Source organism: Gadus chalcogrammus, chromosome 3 (genome assembly GCF_026213295.1).
Source record: "Gadus chalcogrammus isolate NIFS_2021 chromosome 3, NIFS_Gcha_1.0, whole genome shotgun sequence".
Taxonomy (NCBI): domain Eukaryota; kingdom Metazoa; phylum Chordata; class Actinopteri; order Gadiformes; family Gadidae; genus Gadus; species Gadus chalcogrammus.
Genome location: NC_079414.1, coordinates 15,075,107 through 15,095,888, shown reverse-complemented (window position 1 = coordinate 15,095,888; position 20,782 = coordinate 15,075,107). Strand labels below are relative to the sequence as shown.

At 44.9% G+C, this 20,782-nt stretch overlaps 1 protein-coding gene across 1 annotated transcript in view; it reads right to left on the bottom strand.

Moving 5' to 3' along the window:
* Positions 1-20,782, bottom strand: part of lcor (ligand dependent nuclear receptor corepressor) — a 46,266-nt gene that overhangs the window by 8,418 nt on the left and 17,066 nt on the right. Inside the window, exons 2-7 of the mRNA XM_056586346.1 lie at positions 15,219-15,284; positions 12,817-12,899; positions 9,009-9,126; positions 5,945-6,244; positions 5,414-5,593; positions 3,476-3,560 (exon numbers count right to left, since the gene is read on the bottom strand). Of these exons, the coding sequence (XP_056442321.1) occupies positions 3,476-3,560; positions 5,414-5,593; positions 5,945-6,244; positions 9,009-9,126; positions 12,817-12,899; positions 15,219-15,284 (832 nt within the window). The remainder of the gene's footprint in view (positions 1-3,475; positions 3,561-5,413; positions 5,594-5,944; positions 6,245-9,008; positions 9,127-12,816; positions 12,900-15,218; positions 15,285-20,782) is intronic.

Genomic DNA, 20,782 nt, shown 5'->3' with positions numbered 1-20,782 from the left:
ATTATCTGAAATGTTCTGCGCGGAGCACATAGCGGTGCCTGTTTTTTGAGAGGTCATGTGGGTGAACTGAAAAAGTATTCCCTCAACGCAAAGCCTGAGCTGCCATTAATCCCCTATGTTCTGTAACTATAGCAACAGCAGCAACTCGCTTATAAAAACTGGTTCCATAGGTCCATGGCAAGAAATTGCTTTTTTTTTTGCTCCAACATTTGGCCGGGGGTAGACAGATGGATGGACAGAGAGACAGACTGACAGACAAAGATAGAGAGGGAGAGAGAGAGAGAAATATACACATAGATAGACTGGAAAACCGAAAGAGAGAAATACAGAGAGAGAGAGAGAGCGAGAGAGCAACAGAGCAAGAGAGACACATATAAAGAAAGAAAGCGATATAGATTGATAGAGAGATAGTTAAATAAACAGACTTTATATATAAATGTATACATACAGTATAAAGGAAAAAGAAAGACGGATAGACTGACATATATTTTGACAGGCTGACAGACAGACAGACAGACAGGCAGACAGACAGGCAGACAGACAGACAGACAGACAGACAGACAGACAGACAGACAGACAGACAGACAGACAGACAGACAGACAGACAGACAGACGGACAGACAGAGGGAAAGGCAGGCAGGCAGACAGACAGGCAGACAGACAGACAGACAGGCAGACAGACAGGCAGACAGACAGACAGACAGACAGGCAGACAGACAGGCAGACAGACAGACAGACAGACAGACAGACAGACAGACAGACAGACAGACAGACAGACAGACAGACAGACAGACAGACAGACAGACAGACAGACAGACAGACAGACAGACAGACAGAGGGAAACAGTAGTTAGACAGAGATCTAAGCGCCTATGCTACATGCTTCCAGCCCCCTCAGTAGGCTTCCTGCGCTGGGCTGCTTGGACCTAGTGTGCATTGCGGGGAATCCCTAGCAGGGGGTTAAAAAGGGATTAACACAGGGGGAGGTCTCAGACTTGGTGGAAAACAATGCAGGACTCTCCAGGGACCTGTGAGTCTGCACTCAGGGCAAGCCTACACTTAGCCAGCAGCCGACCGCATACACAGCCACTGTGCAGCTCTGCTGTGAGACACCACTGACAAAGGCAAAGATTATACTTCTATGCCGCTTTCAACAGCTGTGTGCCAGTATCAATTCTAATCTACGGGAGGAGATATAAATTATAATCCAGGGAAGCTGGACGAATACATACTCCAATAATACACACATACACCCACCACCTCACAGATAGCACTAGCACCACCACGATCTACACAAACGCACACGCACGCACACACACACACACACACTCTCCATCTCCACTGCGCTCTCTCTCTCTCTCTCTCTCTCTCTCTCTCTCTCTCTCTCTCTCTCTCTCTCTCTCTCTCTCTCTCGCTCACTCTGGTTACTGAGGGGCTCCTATAGAGACCACTAGGTGAAGGGCCTTCAGATGGCCGGCAGACGTAACCAAGGTTACCAAATAAGACATGCTGCAGAGCATGCCTTAACCCGAACCTCAAACACACCTTACAACACTATCAAGCTCAAGCTCTATAGCTACATCAAACCATCTCTGTCCTAACACCTAAAGTTAACCCTGTACCACCTCATACCTTAACATAACCATCTCTAACCTTATACCTAAACTGAGCCATCCCTCGCCTCATTACTCAATTAAACAATCTGTAACCTAATATTTAAACTTAACCATCTCTCGCCGAATATCTAAATTTAGCATACTCTCGCCTAATATCTAAACTTAATCATCTGTAACCTCATACCTAAATTTAACAATCGGTAACTTCATACCTAAACTTAACCATCTCTAACCTTAAACTTGACCATATTTTACCCAATATCTCAAGTTTATCACAAATTTTATCTCTAATATAATCAAATACTTACATTTAACCATATCTAATTTAATATCATCATTTAACCATCTCTCACCTAATTTCTCGATTGAACAATCTCTACCCTAATATCTGAATTTACAGATCTCTAACCTCATGGCTAAACATCTCCAAAATAATCCTAGACTCCAAACCACGTCTGACTGATGATCTCATCATATTTCTGATTGGGCTATGAACCATTTGAGTAGCTTCAATCAATTATAGGAAGTAGCATTCTCTACTCATACTTATTTCACTAAATATATATCTTAGCACAAATAACCAGACAGCATAGATCTAGAGGCCGGTCAGTTGTCAGTATCTCTCAATGTGGAAAGGTTGATATGAGTTACATTTATCAAAAAGATTATAATCTATACATTTCTATCTAACCTATGGATATGTTTACTGGTATTCTTGGGACTGTTCCGTTTACTGCGGATTTAGAATTTCCTCTTTCTGTTCCGCAAGTCAAGAATCACTTGAAGGCATGTGATGACATTATCAATAAATGACCGCTCCGCACTGCAGTTCTCTGTCGATAAAAGCTTGAAAATGAAAATGGATAAAAAAGACCCAGCAAAGACCAGTCTTCACCCCTGTACAACCTCGCGCCTGGGGCGAGGAAGCGGGCTATGTATGTATATTTAAATGTGTGTGTACATATGAATGTGTATTTATGATATATATAGAAAAAACAAATTTCCTCCAATTGCAGGGAAAGCCTTGGCTAGGTGGGGGATGAAAGCGATGAAAGTAATTGATCAGAGAGCGGGGGAGGGGAGAGGGAGAGGTATTGATGGTGAGTAGCTGGAGGGAGATGACAGAACCTGATTATACAAACACAGACCCACACACAGGCAGGCAGACAGACAGACAGACAGACAGACTGACAGACTGACAGACAGACAGACAGACAGACAGACAGACAGACAGACAGACAGACAGACAGACAGACAGACAGACAGACAGACAGACAGACAGACAGACAGACAGACAGACAGACAGACAGACAGACAGACAGACAGACAGACAAACAGACAGACAGAGAGAGAGATAGGCAGAAACAGCGAGACAGTCAGACAGAGGGAGATGACAGAACCTGATTATACAAACACAGACCCACACACAGGCAGACAGACAGACAGACAGACATACAGACAGACAGACAGACAGACAGACAGATAGACAGACAGACAGACAGACATAGAGACATAGAGACACATAGATAGACACACAGATACACAGCGAGAACGACAATCATACACACAGACAGACAGAAACACAGACAGTCAGACAGATTGATACAGTAGGTAGAAAAACAGTCAGACATATACAGTAGGCAGACAGGTAGACAGACAGAGAGACAGACAGACAGACAGACAGACAGACAGACAGACAGACAGACAGATACAGTAGTTACACGGACAGACACATACAGTAGATATACAGTCAGACAGACCGATAGATACAGTAGGTAGACTGACAGACAGATACAATAGGTAAACGGACATACAGACAGATAGATACAGTATGTAGACCGACAGACAGCGGCGTCTTACCCCTTGACGGTGGGCGAGGAGGAGAGGCCAGGCGAGGTTTTGAGGATGCTGTGATGTTTCTTGGTGGAGAGGTCCAGGACGCCATCTGATCACACATTAGAGATGATGAGGATGGCCGTGTTATTAGTCATATTATTAAGTTTATTAATATGGGTAAAAGGACATATTCATATATTTGTATATAAATAAAAGAAAGAGAAAGAATACATTTGATTATAGAGCATCCAAGAATCAAGTACACACACGGCGCACACTAAAAACACACACACACACACACACACACACACACACACACACACACACACACACACACACACACACACGCTCTCACACACAAACAAAGACAAGCACACACACAAAGACACACATGCACAATTTCACACTTGCCCACCCACCACTAACACAGACACATACACACACAAGCAGTCTAATCCTGGTAGAATTAAGTGGGGCATGTAGCGGAACATTTCTGTCAGAAATATAACATTATATTCACAAGTATGTTTTGATTAGTGTATAATCTCATGGAGATAAGAATCGTTGTGTTTTTGTTGCCTTTGTATCTGCTAGGGGAGCGGGTCCTCTTGCATTGAGCCATGTTGCACTACCATGTTGTTACAGGAGCCCAGGACGGATAAACGGCTACTAACTCTACTAGCTATACTAAATCTACTACCTCTACTAGCTATACAAACTCTATTAACTCTACTAACTCTACTCCCTCTACTAACTCTACTAACTCTACTAGCTATACTAACTCTACTACCTCTACTAGCTATACTAACTCTATTAACTCTACTAACTCTATTCCCTCTACTAATTCTACTAGCTATACTAACTCTACTACCTCTACTAGCTATACTAGCTCTACTAGCTATACTAACTCTACTAGCTATACTAACTCTACTACCTCTACTAGCTATACTAACTCTATTAACTCTACTAACCCTACTAACTCTATTCCCTCTACTAATTCTACTAGCTATACTAACTCTACTACCTCTACTAGCTATACTAGCTCTACTAGCTATACTAACTCTACTAGCTATACTAACTCTACTACCTCTACTAGCTATACTACCTCTACTAACTCTGCTACCTCTACTACCTCTACTACCTCTACTACCTCTACTAACTCTACTAACTCTACTAGCTATACTAGCTCTACTAGCTATACTAACTCTACTACCTCTACTACCTCTACTACCTCTACTACCTCTACTAACTCTACTAACTCTACTAGCTATACTAGCTCTACTAGCTATACTAACTCTACTACCTCTACTACCTCTACTAACTCTACTACCTCTACTAACTCTACTACCTCTACTACCTCTACTACCACTACTAACTCTACTAACTCTACTAGCTATACTAGCTCTACTAACTCTACTACCTCTACTACCTCTACTAACTATACTACCTCTACTACCTATACTACCTCTACTACCTCTACTAACTCTACTACCTCTACTAACTCTACTAACTCTACTAGCTATACTAGCTCTACTAGCTATACTAACTCTACTACCTCTACTACCTCTACTAACTCTACTACCTCTACTACCTCTACTACCTCTACCTGTATTTTATAATGAGGATGTGCGTGTGTGAATTTGTACCCGAAGATAATCCCAAATTCTAAGAGCTAAATGTAGTTGATGTAGTTGATTTTGTAAAGAGTGTGTGTTTGTGTTTGTGTGTGTGTGTGTGTGTGTGTGTGTGTGTGTGCGCGTGTGCGTGTTTGTGAGAGAGAGAGAGAGAGAGAGAGAGAGAGAGAGAGAGAGAGAGAGGGAGAGAGAGAGAATTTGCACCCCCTACTCCGACCTGCCCACCAACACGAGGCAGCTGCTTAAGGGACGGTGTGTGGGTGAAACAATGGATGCATGTGTGTTTCTGTATGGGTATAAATGTGCATGTGTGCGTGTGCCCCCTCACCCTGCTGGCTGGGCTCCAGCTCCTCCTGGGCCTTGCGGACGGTGAGGTCCAGCGGCGCGTCCTGGGCGGCCATCAGCAGCTTGCTGAGCACTGGGTTCTGGGCCGAGGCAGCCGCGGTAGCAGCGCTGCTAGCGCCGCTAGCGGTAGCAGCGCTGCTAGCAGAAGGAGCAGCAGGAGTGGCTCCACCGGCGTTAGCTCCTGCGGTAGCTCCACCCGAGCCGCCGGGAACCAAGGCGGGGGTCCTGGGGAGGATGGAGGTCCCGGGGAGGATGGGGGCCCCGGTGAGGATGGGGGCCCCTGTGAGGAGGGGGGCCCCAGTGAGGAGGGGGGCCCCTGTGAGGAGGGGGGCCCCAGTGAGGAGGGGGGCCCCAGTGAGGAGGGGGGCCCCGGTGAGGATTGGGGCCCCAGTGAGGATTGGGGTCCCTGTGAGGAGGGGGGCCCCAGTGAGGATAGGGGTCCCTGGGAGGTTGCGGGGCCCAGTTAGGTTGGGGGTCCCGGGGGCAATGGTGGAGCCGGGGCTGGGGGCCCGACCGGGTGACGGGGAGGAGGCTGAGGATGAGGAGGATGAAGAGGAGGAGGGTGAGGGGGATGGTGAGCTGGGTTCTGGCGGAGGCAGGGCCAGTGGGCTCAGTGGCCGGGGCCCCTGGGGACTCCCAGGGCCCGGGGCCAGAGAGGGCGCTCTCGGCAGCAGGCTTTGGTCCTTGATGGGGGTGTTTGGCGGGTCTTCCTGAGTAGTTTTTGAGGTATATTCGGCAGCGAACTGGCGGATCATTCTGTGCATGATCTCACGAGCCACTAGGGGGATCTGAGGGTCGGAGAAACCTGGCAGTTCTGTGGGGAGACAAACACACAGAGCGGGAGGTGAGTGTCTCGCTGCATCACTTGAAACAAGCATAACTTAACTTATTCAAAACATACGCTTTACTAATTCCAAAACATACAAAATCACACAAACACACACATAGACACTTTCACACAGATTGTTAAGTGCATGGTATGGCCGGAGGGGAAAGTTAATATAATACTGTGGATAATAATGTTTACTAATGTCTGCGTTTTCTAAATGTGTCAGGTGGAGTTTAATGAAAGCGATTGTGTCCACCTCACTAACTATTGGAGCGGAGAGGGGGAGATGCAGCGGAGGTTGGCTGACTTCCTGTTATGCGAGCGAAGTGAACGGAGCGTGGGCTGGACTGACATGAGAGAGTCTAGACCCAATCACAAGACTACCTGGCGCTGACATCTGAAGGCTTGACACGGTATTTCACTTCTCAGCCCACTTGTTCGCACAGAGGTTACCGTCTAGAAGTGACAGAGGAAGAACTTATATTCGGAGGAAGATGGTGGACCTCTGATTGCCCTGGTGTGCTCGTCTGTGTTTAAGTCTCGATAGGTAGGGATGCCTTTGTAATAGCAAGAAATTGACATCGAAAGAAATCAGCCACTTGCTGTCATTTTAGCACACGTCGGTGCTAAATGACGGGATGAAGGATTTCATCAATTACATTTCCACATGGATCGGATGGAGGAGTACTCTAGTAAGAACTGATGGCATAAGAAGTTGGAGTAGGACAGAGGGTCTGAGAACCATTTCCTTGGCAGTGTTACAGGTGTGCAGTGATCTCTGCACCTCACCAGTCTTTGGGATAATCTCAGGCAGAGGAAGAACAGAGAACCACGACACATACAAGGCTATTTTGGAGTCCGGTTTTATGTAAGGCAGGAAATCAATACGGAGACGCTCAAACTAAAATGGATGTTTCATAAGAGCTGTCTAGACCAGCTTCAAAAATAATATATCATCTCTGGTAGTCAGGGGACCAATCTGAGGAACTGTGGATATAGAAGATAATACTGAGAGTTGGCTTAATCCTAAATAAACTTCCTTGGTTTGTATCGTGTTTATTTGTTGGTATGATATGATAGGCCGGGCTCCAATTATTTTCAAACTTCATTTGTTTAACATGTTCCATCTTAAGGAGATGCTGCCTTTTGTATCCTTTATTTACAGATAACCTATATATATTTGTGCGTATAACCGTAATGTACAGATAGCCACAAGCTAAATGGGAAGGATGGCACCTCAATCGCACAAATTATAAATTATTACATCTATAATGAATAAGGAAAAACTAAGAAAAATAAATAAAACTAAGAAGAATAAATTGAACATCATACTTTATAAGATTAGATGTAGTTATTTCATAGTCAAGCTGCTCCTCATTCCGCTTTTTTTTTTGGTCTTTTATATCCATTTTTGGGCTAACCTATTTAAAAGCTATCTCCATACTTTATCGCTGTGAAACAATTCAGTATTGACAAGTACAGTAGACTGGATCTATCTATTGTGCATTCCTGGCTTTTTAATCAAATGATGATACTTCAGTGTGCAATAACAGGAAGCAAGACGTACCCTGTGTAGTTGGTAATCTCGGCATTGACACGAAATACATTACATAGATTACACACAAGGAATCTATCGAGCTATTTATGAAAATGGCTCAATAAAGTGATTTGAAATTGTGTGTGTGTGTGTGTGTGTGTGTGTGTGTGTGTGTGTGTGTGTGTGTGTGTGTGTGTGTGTGTGTGTGTGTGTGTGTGTGTGTGTGTGTGTGTGTGGGTGTGTGTGTGTGCGTGTGTGTGTCTTCTCGTCATTTACACATGCAGCTCCAATACTCAGCAAGGCGTGATTGATTAAGGCCTGCCAATCGAAATGACATCTGCACTCCACTCCCAGTGACCGTAGCCTAGGCGCAAATTAATAAGGCTCTATTTCCTGGCCGAGAAGCATTACTCTTCTTGTATTGATAAACCAGCCAAACCCCAGACAACTATTACATTGTGTGAAAACCACAGTGTTCTTATATACATATATTGCACAGTGTTGTTATGCATATAGATGTATTCTCTGAATCTCCCTAAGTAATTTTTCACTCTTCACTTTAGGCATAAATATACGTTTTTTATTCGTATATTTATGTCTCATATTTTATATCTCATTTAATATATTTCAATTTGACTACTGTCCTGTGGTTTCTGCTGGGATTAATAAAAACCCATTTTATCTAAGCGTCTGGAAACTAAACCACTTGTCAGCACCAGCACAGAGAAAAAATTACCTACTGCTAACTAATAATAAGAACACAGTTTCTTGTCAAACAAATGTTTGACAAGAAAGTGTGTTAATTAATTGAAAAAAGACAAGATGTCAAAATATGTTCAGTTAGAGTTCTATAATTACACAGGCATTGAGTGTTTTTTCCACGGACTGAAATGCTTATCTAATGAGGTAGGAGAGATTTCAAACAATTACTGAAGAGCCACAAATGACAAATTAGACAGTCCTATACATATTAAAGAAAGTTCCTTACACAAAGGAAGAAATGTTCACAAAATCTGACAAATACCTTATGATAACATTAATTATGTATTTCTTGATTTTCATATTCATCTGTTTTGATACATTGATGTCTTTTAACTGTCTGGTTAAGCATTAATTATAATAAATAATGAACGTCAACGTATATTTAATTTCGTGTACGTTTTTTGAAAGCTATTCACATGCTTGTGTGTGTGTGTGTATTTTTGTCTGTACCTTTCCTGTGCAACACAGCATTGAGGAAGTCTTGTGCCTGCCTCTCCAGACAGATCCTAGACTGCTCGTCACTCTGGTTCACCTGGCTGTCCACAACACGGTCCTCTTCTGTCCGCTTCTGTTCACAAACACACACACACACACACACACACACACACACACACACACACACACACACACACACACACACACACACACACACACACACACACACACACACACACACACACACACACACACACACACACGGAAGAACAGGTCATTCAAGTTAATAGAGTGTATTTCGCTCTTGCTCCAGTTTGCTCATAAGGATGGGTTTATTCAAATGTAATGACTAACTTGACTGAGCTGCCGTTAGCATGGTTGAGGTTTTTGCTGCTCAAAAGGAAAAACATATGAAAATGCCTCACATCCGCATTGAACTCATAACAAGTTCTCAACACAACTCGGAATCTATTCAGTTTCCACTTTTTGGCAAAGGCAAAATATATGTTTACAAATCATTCAGAATGCTGAAAAACCACACAATTTTGACGACTTGCGTTATCAACATAATAGCATTTACATTTAAATCAAGCTTTTTTATTAAAAAAACGCTAAAGGTACGGAGGCCGCTCGCAATAAAACAAGAGATTAAATATGCAAGTGAAACGATGGCGATCTTTATCATTCTTTTATAATTGCTTCTTCAAAACCGTTCCATGCATTATATTAACACACATAAAATCCATATTGAACCAGAATATTTAAACCAAAATCAAAAAGCGGTGGCCTCTGAGACGTAGTTTTAGGCAATTATTTTGATGTCCCAATGGATTCACCCATAGTCTGAGGAGGAGGGGGAGGGGGAGAAGGAGGCTGTGGGGAGGGGGGAGGAGGAGGGGCAGGGGGAGGGGGAGGAGGAGGAAGAGGAGGAGGAGAAGAAGAAGAAGAATGGAAAGGAGGATGAGAAGGAGAAGGACGAGGACGAGGACGAGGAGGGGGGGACGGGGGGAGTTGAGGAGAGAAGGAAGAAAAACTCAAAAAGATCTCCCCGTCGCAACGGTTTCTCCGCTCTTCGAGTCACAACACGCCAAGGTTGTCTTTACAGCTCTTTATCGCGGTCACAGTCTCCGAGCGCTGCACACAGTCACGTTTAACTGAGGTTTCCAGAGATCCCCCCCCCAACGTCAAGCCCCCCTCCTCCCCACACTGGCATCAAACCAGCAGAGCCGGGAGAGAGTGTGAATAGCTGGGATCCTTGAGCACCAGAGCACATTATGAGCAGAGCAATAGGTGTCATGTGGAGAGACGTATTATGATGGCACATTAAATATGGCGTGTTAAGGATTTGTATGGAGCACATGAAGGTGGAGCAATAGCCATGAAATATGAAATATTATCAAAGAGGGCAGAGGGGACTGATTCTGTCAAGAAGGGCCATATGCCGGAGCTTACACAGACTTCCATTCAACCGTCTATCTGTCTGCCGGCTGTGTTTAATGCTCTCTCTCTCTCTCTCTCTCTCTCTCTCTCTCTCTCTCTCTCTCTCTCTCTCTCTCTCTCTCTCTCTCTCTCTCTCTCTCTCTCTCTCTCTCTCTCTCTCTCTCTCTCTCTCTCTCTCTCTCTCTCTCTCTCTCTCTCTCTCTCTCTCTCTCTCTCTCTCTCTCTCTCTCTCTCTCTCTCTCTCTCTCTCTCTCTCTCTCTCTCTGCTCTTCATTTGCATGGGTGCAAATCAATGAATCAATGGACTACGCCCACTGTGCCTCCGCTGGCATTTTAAACACATAGTTATAAACTGGGGGGAGGGGGCTGCAGATGGGGGAGGGGGAGAGAGAGAGAGAGAGAGAAAGAGGGAGAGATGCGGGGGATGTAAAGGGACAAATATACAAACAACCCTATTACGGAGAGAGAGAGAGACAAAGAAATGAGAGAAAGGGAAACACTCATTCAGAAAATGCATGCATAGACATATAATATGTGTGTGTGTGTGTGTGTGTGTGTGTGTGTGTGTGTGTGTGTGTGTGTGTGTGTGTGTGTGTGTGTGTGTGTGTGTGTGTGTGTGTGTGTGTGTGTGTGTGTGTGTGTGTTTATATGAATGTGTTTGTGTGGCATGCGTGCATGCATGGGTGTGGGTATTTGTTTGTGGGTGTGTGTGTTTGTGAATATTTTATATATACATGTGTTATATCCGATTGTGTATGATTGTGTACGTGGGGGTTTGTGTGTGTGTGTGTGTGTTTGTGTGTGCTAGCGTTTGCCTGTGTGCGTGTGTAGTTTCCTGGTGGCAGCGGGTCAGGCGGAGGTCATGGGGGGGGGGGGTTTTAGGAGGCAGATGGCTGACCTCTGAGGAAGAACTTGGGTCAAGTTCGCGACAAACAAGCGGCGCTAGCTACCTAGCACTTAGCTTCCCGCTCCTCCCGTTCCTCCTTCTCTTCCCTATCTTCTACTCCTCCCCCAACGCCGCCTCTACTTCTTCACATTTCCCTCCTGTTCTTCTCAGCTTCCTCTTCTCTCCGACATAAAAAGGACATGGCCTCAGCCCCGGTTCATAAGATGCGTCACGCACCTCTGAAATAAGAAACAGCGCCTCAAGGCGACTATGAATGAAGCTTCATTCGTTTACCTCGGGGGGGCCCATGCTTAGTACAGCAACCGTCCCGTACACTGTGGGTACCACGGTAACTAACTCGTTATCCCTGGTTACCACATTAACTAACTCGTTATCCCTGGTTATCTGGATAACCTACACGTTATTCCTGGTTACCAAAGTAACTAACACATGCTCGCTGGCTACCACAGCAACTGACTAGTTACCCATGGTTAACACAGTAACTAACTCGTACCCCCTGGTTACCATAGTAACTAACACATACTCGCTGGTTACCACGGTAACTAACTCATAGCCCCTGGGTAACACAGTAACTAACTCATAGCCCCTGGTTACCAAAGCAACTCAAAGCCCGCGTTAGCACAGTAACTAACTCATAGTCCCTGGTTAACATAGTGACTGACTCATAGTCCCTGGTTACTAAAGTAACTAACTTGTATGCCCGGGTCATAAAGCATAACACTACCTCGCTAACGGGCATTCATTTTATGCCAGAGTCATGGAGGTTGGAGTGGTAGGGAAGTGGCGGTCGGCAAACCAAAGGTTTAGGACCAACGACGGCTTCTGATTGGCTGTTTAACAGCTGAGCGTGTCGGGATGGGGGTTGGGGAAGCGGAGCATCAAAAGATACTGCTTTTGTCCTTTGTTTGTGTATGTGCGCGTTCACGAGTGTGTATGAGCTACAATGTGTTTCCCCTAGCTTGTCGGGTGAGTGGTAGCACCACAGAGGAGGTCCTTCCTGTCTGGAGACGTGACAGCTGATGAGTGTGGATGTGCTCAGAGAGAGAGAGGGAGAGAGGGAGGGAGGGAGGGAGGGAGGAGGGGATACAGAGAGAGAGGGTTGGAGACAGAAAGATAGAGATAGAAAGATAGAGATAGAGAGAGAGACGTGGTAAGCAGATACAGCGGGAAGGTTAAGGACTCTAATAGGGTGAAAAAGAACCCGACACGTCTTCATTTACAGCACCAATTTTTGTCACCAACGTCAGACAGACCCTCCCCCCGCCCCAACCCCAACATGCTCCCTCCGACCCCTGACCCCGAGACCAATCAATACAAGCTCTCCTTTCACAAGCCAAATTGGGGTCAAGTCCACCATCGCTGACAAACACAAAAACAACAAATGTGCAGAAATGAGAGCAACAAGAAGAGGATGAGGGAGGGGAGAGCAGAGGCCGAAAGAGGCAGAGAGAGGGAGAGAGAGATTGGAGGTCTTACCTTCACCTTTTTCTCCCGCCTCGAGCAGCAGAAGAGACAGTTCTCATCAAAAGACCAGTCTGAAACCTCCGTGGGCTCGCAGTCTGAAACACACAAACACACACACACACATGCACACACCCGCGTTAGTGCAGTTTGAAGTGGCGTTAACAATAAAGCCTAACCTTTTCTCACTCACTATCTCACCATAGCATGGCTAGCCTTTGGCTAGGCTCAACTATAGCATGGGATGGCTAACCCATTAGTAGGCTAAGCTATTGCTTGTCTCACTTATTGTAAGGTTTGTCTATACTACAGCTAGCTATGAGCATGGCTAACATGCCCATGTATAATGGAGAGTATACTACCATTTCATCTGCAAGAACATTTAAAAGATCACGTTGATATATGTTTTGGAAATGTTTGCGTGTGTTTGTTTCTGAGTGGATGCATGTGCGCATGTGCAAGCGTGCAGTAGATTGTGGGTGAACAATAAAACCATGGAAAACAACAGATAATGATGAACATTCAGTTGACTGGTGTAAACAAACACGTACAACACTACAATTTAGCCAAAACCTCGGGACTTGAGTGTTGCCAAAGAAAGAAACCATACAAAAAAAAGCTAAGCTAACAGCTAACAAAGGTAAGCATAGCTAACCAACTCTGTGTGTGTGTGTGTGTGTGTTCGGGGGTGTGTGTGTGTGTATGGGTGTGTGTTGTTGTGTGTGTGTGTGTGTGTGTGTGTGGGTGTGTGTTGTTGTGTGTGTGTGTGTGTGTGTGTGTGTGTGTGTGTGTGTGTGTGTGTGTGTGTGTGTGTGTGTGTGTGTGTGTGAATGTGCATATCTATGAGGGTATCTCTAGAATTGCTCCACCTAAATGCCCCTTCCCTCCCTCGTCTGTCTCCCCCAACCCCCCTCCCACCACCCATCCCCCCTGCTGTATTTTAAAGGTTGCCAGTTAGATGAGTTAGTTCAACCCTGCTGTCCAATGACTATACCCTGGGAGGCCACCAATTAGCTAAATCCCACACTAAACGTAGCTGTGTGTGTGTGTGTGTGTGTGTGTGTGTGTGTGTGTGTGTGTGTGTGTGTGTGTGTGTGTGTGTGTGTGTGTGTGTGTGTGTGTGTGTGTGTGTGTGTGTGTGTGTGTGTGTGTGTGTGTTAGTGTGTGTGTGTGTGTGTGTGTTTGTGTACCCGCGTATAAGTATCATGTATGGGGTAGAAGCCTTCAGAAAAACAACATTATGGATCTACATGTGACGTCTTCATGCATGCGCCCGTGAATGTGTGTGTGTGTCTGCCTGTGTCCGTGTGTGTGAGTGTGTAATGGTCCAAAAATCCTCTGTAGTCAGAGATGGCCTTGTGTGCATCTCAAAACATGCACTTACCAGCAACACATTTAACCTTCGTAGAGGGTTAAAAGTCCACTTCCTACTTTTTATAAAGTGGAATACAATTCCGAACCAAAGTACTCAAAGCGAATCCTGTCAGAAGTTGAACATTTGAAGAGTACAACTCAGGAAAAAAATGTTATTATGAAAAAAAGTGAGTGCAACTCACAGGAGTATAAATGTTATTATGAAAAAAATATATATATAATAATCATATATTTATATATACAATGATATTTTTGTACTTGTGCCAACCTGTACTTTCTATTGTACATCCAACCAAGAGTGACTCACTTTGTTCGAATTCTAATGGCGGGCACCTTTGTGTAACCAATTATACATTCATACGTGTAACTCTAAATCCAGCTCCGGTTAGACGTGTTTCGACTGCGAACTAGAACAATACTTAAATAAACATGTGATATAAGTAACAGAGTCAAGCGCTAATGAAACTTACCAGAAACTGTAAAAAATGTATAAACTGTTAATTATCACAGGATATACACCATGTAGCAAACAGTTACTCAAAAGCTGAATGCGCAATCAAATCTTGACACCGTTTGAAAATGAGCCAAAATTGTAGAATGTTGCTGTAGGATTATTATATGTTGCTGCGTGTCATGTATGTGTGTGTCACAAATAACACAAAAAAATCGAAATATGCCTCAAGTCAGTTAGGGGAGGTGTCACATGACTTAGACCCATGCCAAAATGACCTATTTTTTCTTAAAGAGAGAGAGAGAGAGAGAGAGAGAGAGAGAGAGAGAGAGAGAGAGAGAGATTCATACTTTCTTAATCACTTATGTCTAATGTTATTCTATTGAATGTTTTTTCTATTGTAATAATAGATTTATTTATAATTATGTATTATAGATTCGCCCTTTAGTCTAAATTTTTAACTGCTTTGGTATTGTCAATGTTTATTTTCCATGCAAATAAAGCTATTTAATTTTCAGTTGCTTAAGTTTGTGTGTGCGTACACGTGCTGCCCAGAGAAGTGTCTCCAGACTGTACTAGGGGAGAGGGTTACCTTGAAAGAGGGTGATGTTGTCGATTAGTCCGGACCCAAACAAGCCTTCCAGGATGCTCTCGAACCCTGAGAAGGAAGCAGGGGTGTGTCTTTAGTATCACTTCATAGATCCATGAACACAGCGCCATGAGCCACACCACAGATACACAAACTTCAACCCTGAGCACAGAGGAACGTGTGTCGGAATGAGCTTTCACATAAATACTCGCACAAACACAAACACACACACAGACGCTCGCACACACACACCACACACACACACACACACACACACACACAAACACACACATGCACACAAAACATATACAGACACAAACTTGACATAGTATTGCATTGATGAAAATGATTTCTCTCCACTTGCTGAGCAAATTGCTGCTTTACTTAATATCACAGCCAGGTAACGCCACCCATCTTTTCAGAAACTATAAATACCGCAGATCTGCTGTTGCCTGGCAACCACGTCTACAGAAACACAAATACATGTAGCAGAATTTCTTCCCTGTCTCCGTCCAATTACACGAGAGAGAACGATTGGGAGGGGGAGAGAAGGAGAGAGGGAAACGGAGAGAGTGAGAGAAAGAGAGAGGGAAGGGTGGAGAGAGGGAGAGATTAAAGAGGGGGAGAGAGAGAGAGAGAGAAATATAATATATATAGTTACAAAAACACAGGAACATGTGTTACCCTTAACCTTTTACACACACAAACATACACACACACACACTTACACATGCACAAAAACACACACACACACACACACACACACACACACACACACACACACACACACACACACACACACACACACACACACACACACACACACACACACACACACACACACACAGCTCAGTGTATGCAAAGGCTACCAGTAATAACGAAGAACACACTGGAAGAACAGCACTTAAAATATATATTGTCAATTAAATATTAACTTCTTAACATAGGATTATATGGTGGAGTATCTCTGCTCCATTGCCCTCGTTGAGGATGTCAGATCCTTTCCCTAAAACCCACAACCCCCTCGTCAGGCCCCTTTGTCCGCAAGCTTGGTATTTAACAGATTTTTCTATATTGGATTGGGTGGATAGTGCAAAGGATATAAGAGATGCAAGGATAGGATTTTCACTTCTCTCTCTCTCTCCCCCCACTCCCTCTCTCTCTCTCTCTCTCTCTCTCTCTCTCTCTCTCTCTCTCTCTCTCGCTCTCTCGCTCTCTCGCTCTCGTCTCTCTCTTCTCTCTCTCGTCTCTCTCTGCGTCTCTCTACTCTCTCTCTCTCTCGGTCTCTCTCTCTCTCTCCTAGTCTCTCCATCCTCTATCCTCTGTCTAGCTTATCTCTCTCTTCTTCATCTCTCCATCTCTATGTCCAGTCTCACATCCAAACACACACACACACACACACACACAACACGTGCACAACACAACACACACACACACACACACAGGACACACACACACACACACACACACAGCAGTAACGCACACACACACACACACACACAACGCACACACACACACACACACACAAAACCCCGCCCCCCCGCCGACCCCATATCACAAACTTCCCTAAAATCTATGCACGCAAGTTCATGCTTCCGACAAGGCCACCATTGATCACTTTCACGATTTGTTTTCAAAAGCTTCTAATTTTCCCCCTGCCCCCTCCCCCCTCCCCCCTCCCCCCTATACACACTCCTCCCTCAATGGCAATAACATGGTTGGATACAGCAGAGGGAGAAAACAGGCTGGTCCTTTCAAGTCAGCCACAACTAACTAGGATGCAGAACCAGGAATTCATGTTTCAAATTGAGTTATATGAACACAGCAGAGCTTCTGCCACGACCCACTGAAACTAGGAGAGAGGAGAGGGGAGAGAGGAGAGATGAGAGAGGAGACAGGAGACAGGAGAGAGGAAAGAAGAGGAAAGGCAAGAGAATGTAAGGAGAGGAAAAAACATAGCATTATTTGTAATTATTTTAGGGGATAATTTGACTGAGAGGAAGAATCTTCAGAGTCGTGATAGGGTTGTGATTGGTCTGTTTGCAGCAGGCTTTGATGTGAATGGAGGGATGAGATGAGTGATGTGATTGGCTGGATGAGATAATGGTGGAAGAAAATACCTTGCAGGCTCAAAAGTGGCCCAATGTAGGTCATTTGTTACGTCACTCTGAATGCCTAAAAGCACACACATGCATGCGCATGCACACGGACATGGACACACAAACACACACACACACACACACACACACACACACACACACACACACACACACACACACACACACACACACACACACACACACACACACACACACACACACACATAGGCACTTTAAGAGCACATAGGCATGTGTTGTGCCCAATATCAATATTGGGTCATTTTGGTTTCATCATCGAGTACATTCCAATGTAGGACAGCTATAAATCATATGACATACCATCCACACACACACATACACACACACTCACACGCACGCCCACACACACAGACACACAGACACGCAAGCACGCAAACACACACAAGCACACATTCAGAAATGATCATATATGAACACTCACACACACACACACAGCCCCTCCCCCCCCCCCACACACACACTATTGGACACACACACATTAATGTAAACATTTGTGACACGTTCATACACACACACAACGCTGAAATCACAAGACCAAGACGTTATGCTGCTGTGCTTTACAGCTGAGCTTAACAGCTTTCATCTTAAGCAGTAAACTAGATTGTTGGCTAGCTCCATATCTGGACAATGGTAGTATCACACACTGCCCTGCCCCCACAACTACTGTCCTGCCCCACAAATACAGTCCTGTCATTACAGATACTACCCTGTCCCCACAACTACAACTTGTCCCCACAAATACAGCCCTGTCCTCTCAAATACAGTCCTGCCATAACAAATACAGCCCTGTCCCCACAACAACAACAACCTGTCATTACAGAAACAGCACTATCCCCACAACAACAACAAAAACCTGTCATTACAGATACAGCCCTGTCCCCACAAATAGAGTCCTGTCATTACAAATACAGTCCTGTCCCCACAAATAGAGTCCTGTCATTACAAATACAGTCCTGTCCCCACAAATAGAGTTCTGTCATTACAAATACAGTCCTGTCCCACCCCCAAATAGAGTCCTGTCATTACAAATACAGTCCTGTCCCCAAAATAGAGTCCTGTCATTACAAATACAGTCCTGTCCCCACAAATAGATTCCTGCTATTACAAATACAGTCCTGTCCCCACAAATCCAGCCTTGTTTCAAGAAATACAGTTCTGCCCCCACAAATACGGTCCTTGCAGTCCTGTCCCCCAAAAAACCTGCCCTATTCCCCTAATGCTTGATATCTGAATAACCACACCCCACACACCCTACATACAGCCCTACCCCCCATCGTTTCTCACAAAGGGGATCCTTGCAGCCAGAGGGAATGAAGCCCAAATCAGCTGAGAGAAAACAGGATTTATATAACGCTGGCTCAATATTTATTTCATTTGGATCGATATTTCCCTTGATGGGTCGGATAGTGGCTTGGGGTGTAGGTGAAGTTAAGAGGGTCCTAGGCCTAGAGGTAAGATGGGGAGGGATGTAGAGGGAGAGTGAGGTGTGTTTTTTGTGTGTGTGTGGTGGTGGCTGTGTCGGTATCGTGCGTGTGTGTTGTTGTGTGTGTGTGCGTGTGTTTGTGTGTGTGTGGTGTGTGGTGTGTGTTATGGGTGTGTGTGTGTGTGTGTGGTGCTGTGTGATGTGTGTGTGTGTGGCTGTGGTGTGTGTGTGTGTGGTGTGTGTGTGTTGTGTGTGTGTGTGCGTGTGTCTGTGTGTGTGTGTGTATGGTTGTGTGCCGGCCTGCTGAAATGTTTTTGGCATTTTGTTTGTGTCTGTGTCCACTGGGTCATGGCTATACATAGAAGAGTATGAAGCATGAATAATTTAGCGTGAGCCTCGACCTGCGCACCCAGCCAGACCCGGGACCAATCAATACCCCACCTGGAGAGAGGAGGAGGAGCGAGGAGGAGGAGGAGGAGGAGGAGGAGGAGGAGGAGCGAGGAGGATGGAGGACAGAGGAGGAGGAGGGAGGAGGAGGAGAGAGGAGGATGGAGGACAGAGGAGGAGGAGGGAGGAGGAGGAGAGAGGAGAAGGTGGAGAAGAAGGAGGATGGAGGAGAGAGGAGGAGGAGCGAGGAGGATGGAGGACAGAGGAGGAGGAGGGAGGAGGAGGAGCGAGGAGAAGGTGGAGGGAGGAGAAGGAGGAGCGAGGAGGAGAGAGGAGGAGGAGCGATAAGGAGGAGGAGAGAGGAGGAGCGAGGAGGAGAGAGGAGGAGAATGAGGGAGGAAACGCGAGAAGGAGGAGAAGGAGGAGTGAGGAGGAGGAGGAGGATGAGAGAGGAGGAGGAAGATGAGAGGGGAGGGGGAGAAGAGAGAGTTGAGGAGCAATTAGGGGGTGAGAAGGAGAGGGGGTGAGGAGCAGAAAGGGAGAAGGAGAGACGGGGGGACCCGGGACCAATCAATACTACACCTGGAGAGAGGTGAGGAGGAAAGAGAGGAATAGAGAGGAGAGGTGAGGAGGAGGAAGGTGAGGTGAAAAGAGATGAGGAGGCAAGGACAAAAAACGAAGGAAGGAAGGGTAAAGGGAGAGGAGAAGAAGAGTGTAGCAGAGAGAGAGCAGAGTGATCCCCCCTGTACGGGGTCAGATGGTTAGCATTTAGCATTAGCTCCAAAACTCTATATAGAATAGAATAGAATAGACTTTATTTGTCATTGTGCATTGGATACACAACGAAATATACAGATAATACAAACAATAATCTATTAGATTCTGCTAGGTTCTGTGCAATAATACAGGTACAGGCACACACCAATAAAGGGCAGTTAGAGAAACAGAATTTTCCCATTACAGCCCCAACAATAGCAATGCAACTGATTTGGGGAGAATAAATGTTGAATCTGGAATTCATCTCAGAGCGCTAATGATACCGCCAAAGAACTGACCGGTCGCCTCACTGCTTTTGCTTTACCCCGGGAAGGATCTCAAATTGCCCAAAATACCAAATCCTGAACAAACCTTTTAAGGATTAAGCTGAAACAGCCAACCTCGATTATCTGCAACAAGTCTCGTACACAAGGAAGAACAAGTCAAGGCTGGAGATGCGCTTGCAGTATCGTACAAGGTCTAAAGCAAGGCTGGTTTGCATATGAAATGTAAATAGATTCTAAAACGGCACACTGGCTTACCATTTTGTTTGATGGAATAAATAGGGTAACAAAGGTTTGACCACCTTTGCCACCGAGCCTGATTACAATGCAGAGACAAGTCTGAAGAATAAAACAAGGTGAGATGTAATAATAATAATAATAATAGCAGTGATATTGACCAAATCGCAATAGTGCAACAGGAGTGTGTAAATATTGTGTATACATTTTCTCATTTAGCCTAAACTTTTATCCAAAGCTCAAATTGTAGCTACAAAAATGATATTGAACAATTTTGTAAAGTTTGCATTAAATATCTACAAAATATGTCAAGCTTGCTTCTTCTCTTTCTTTCCTTTTCGC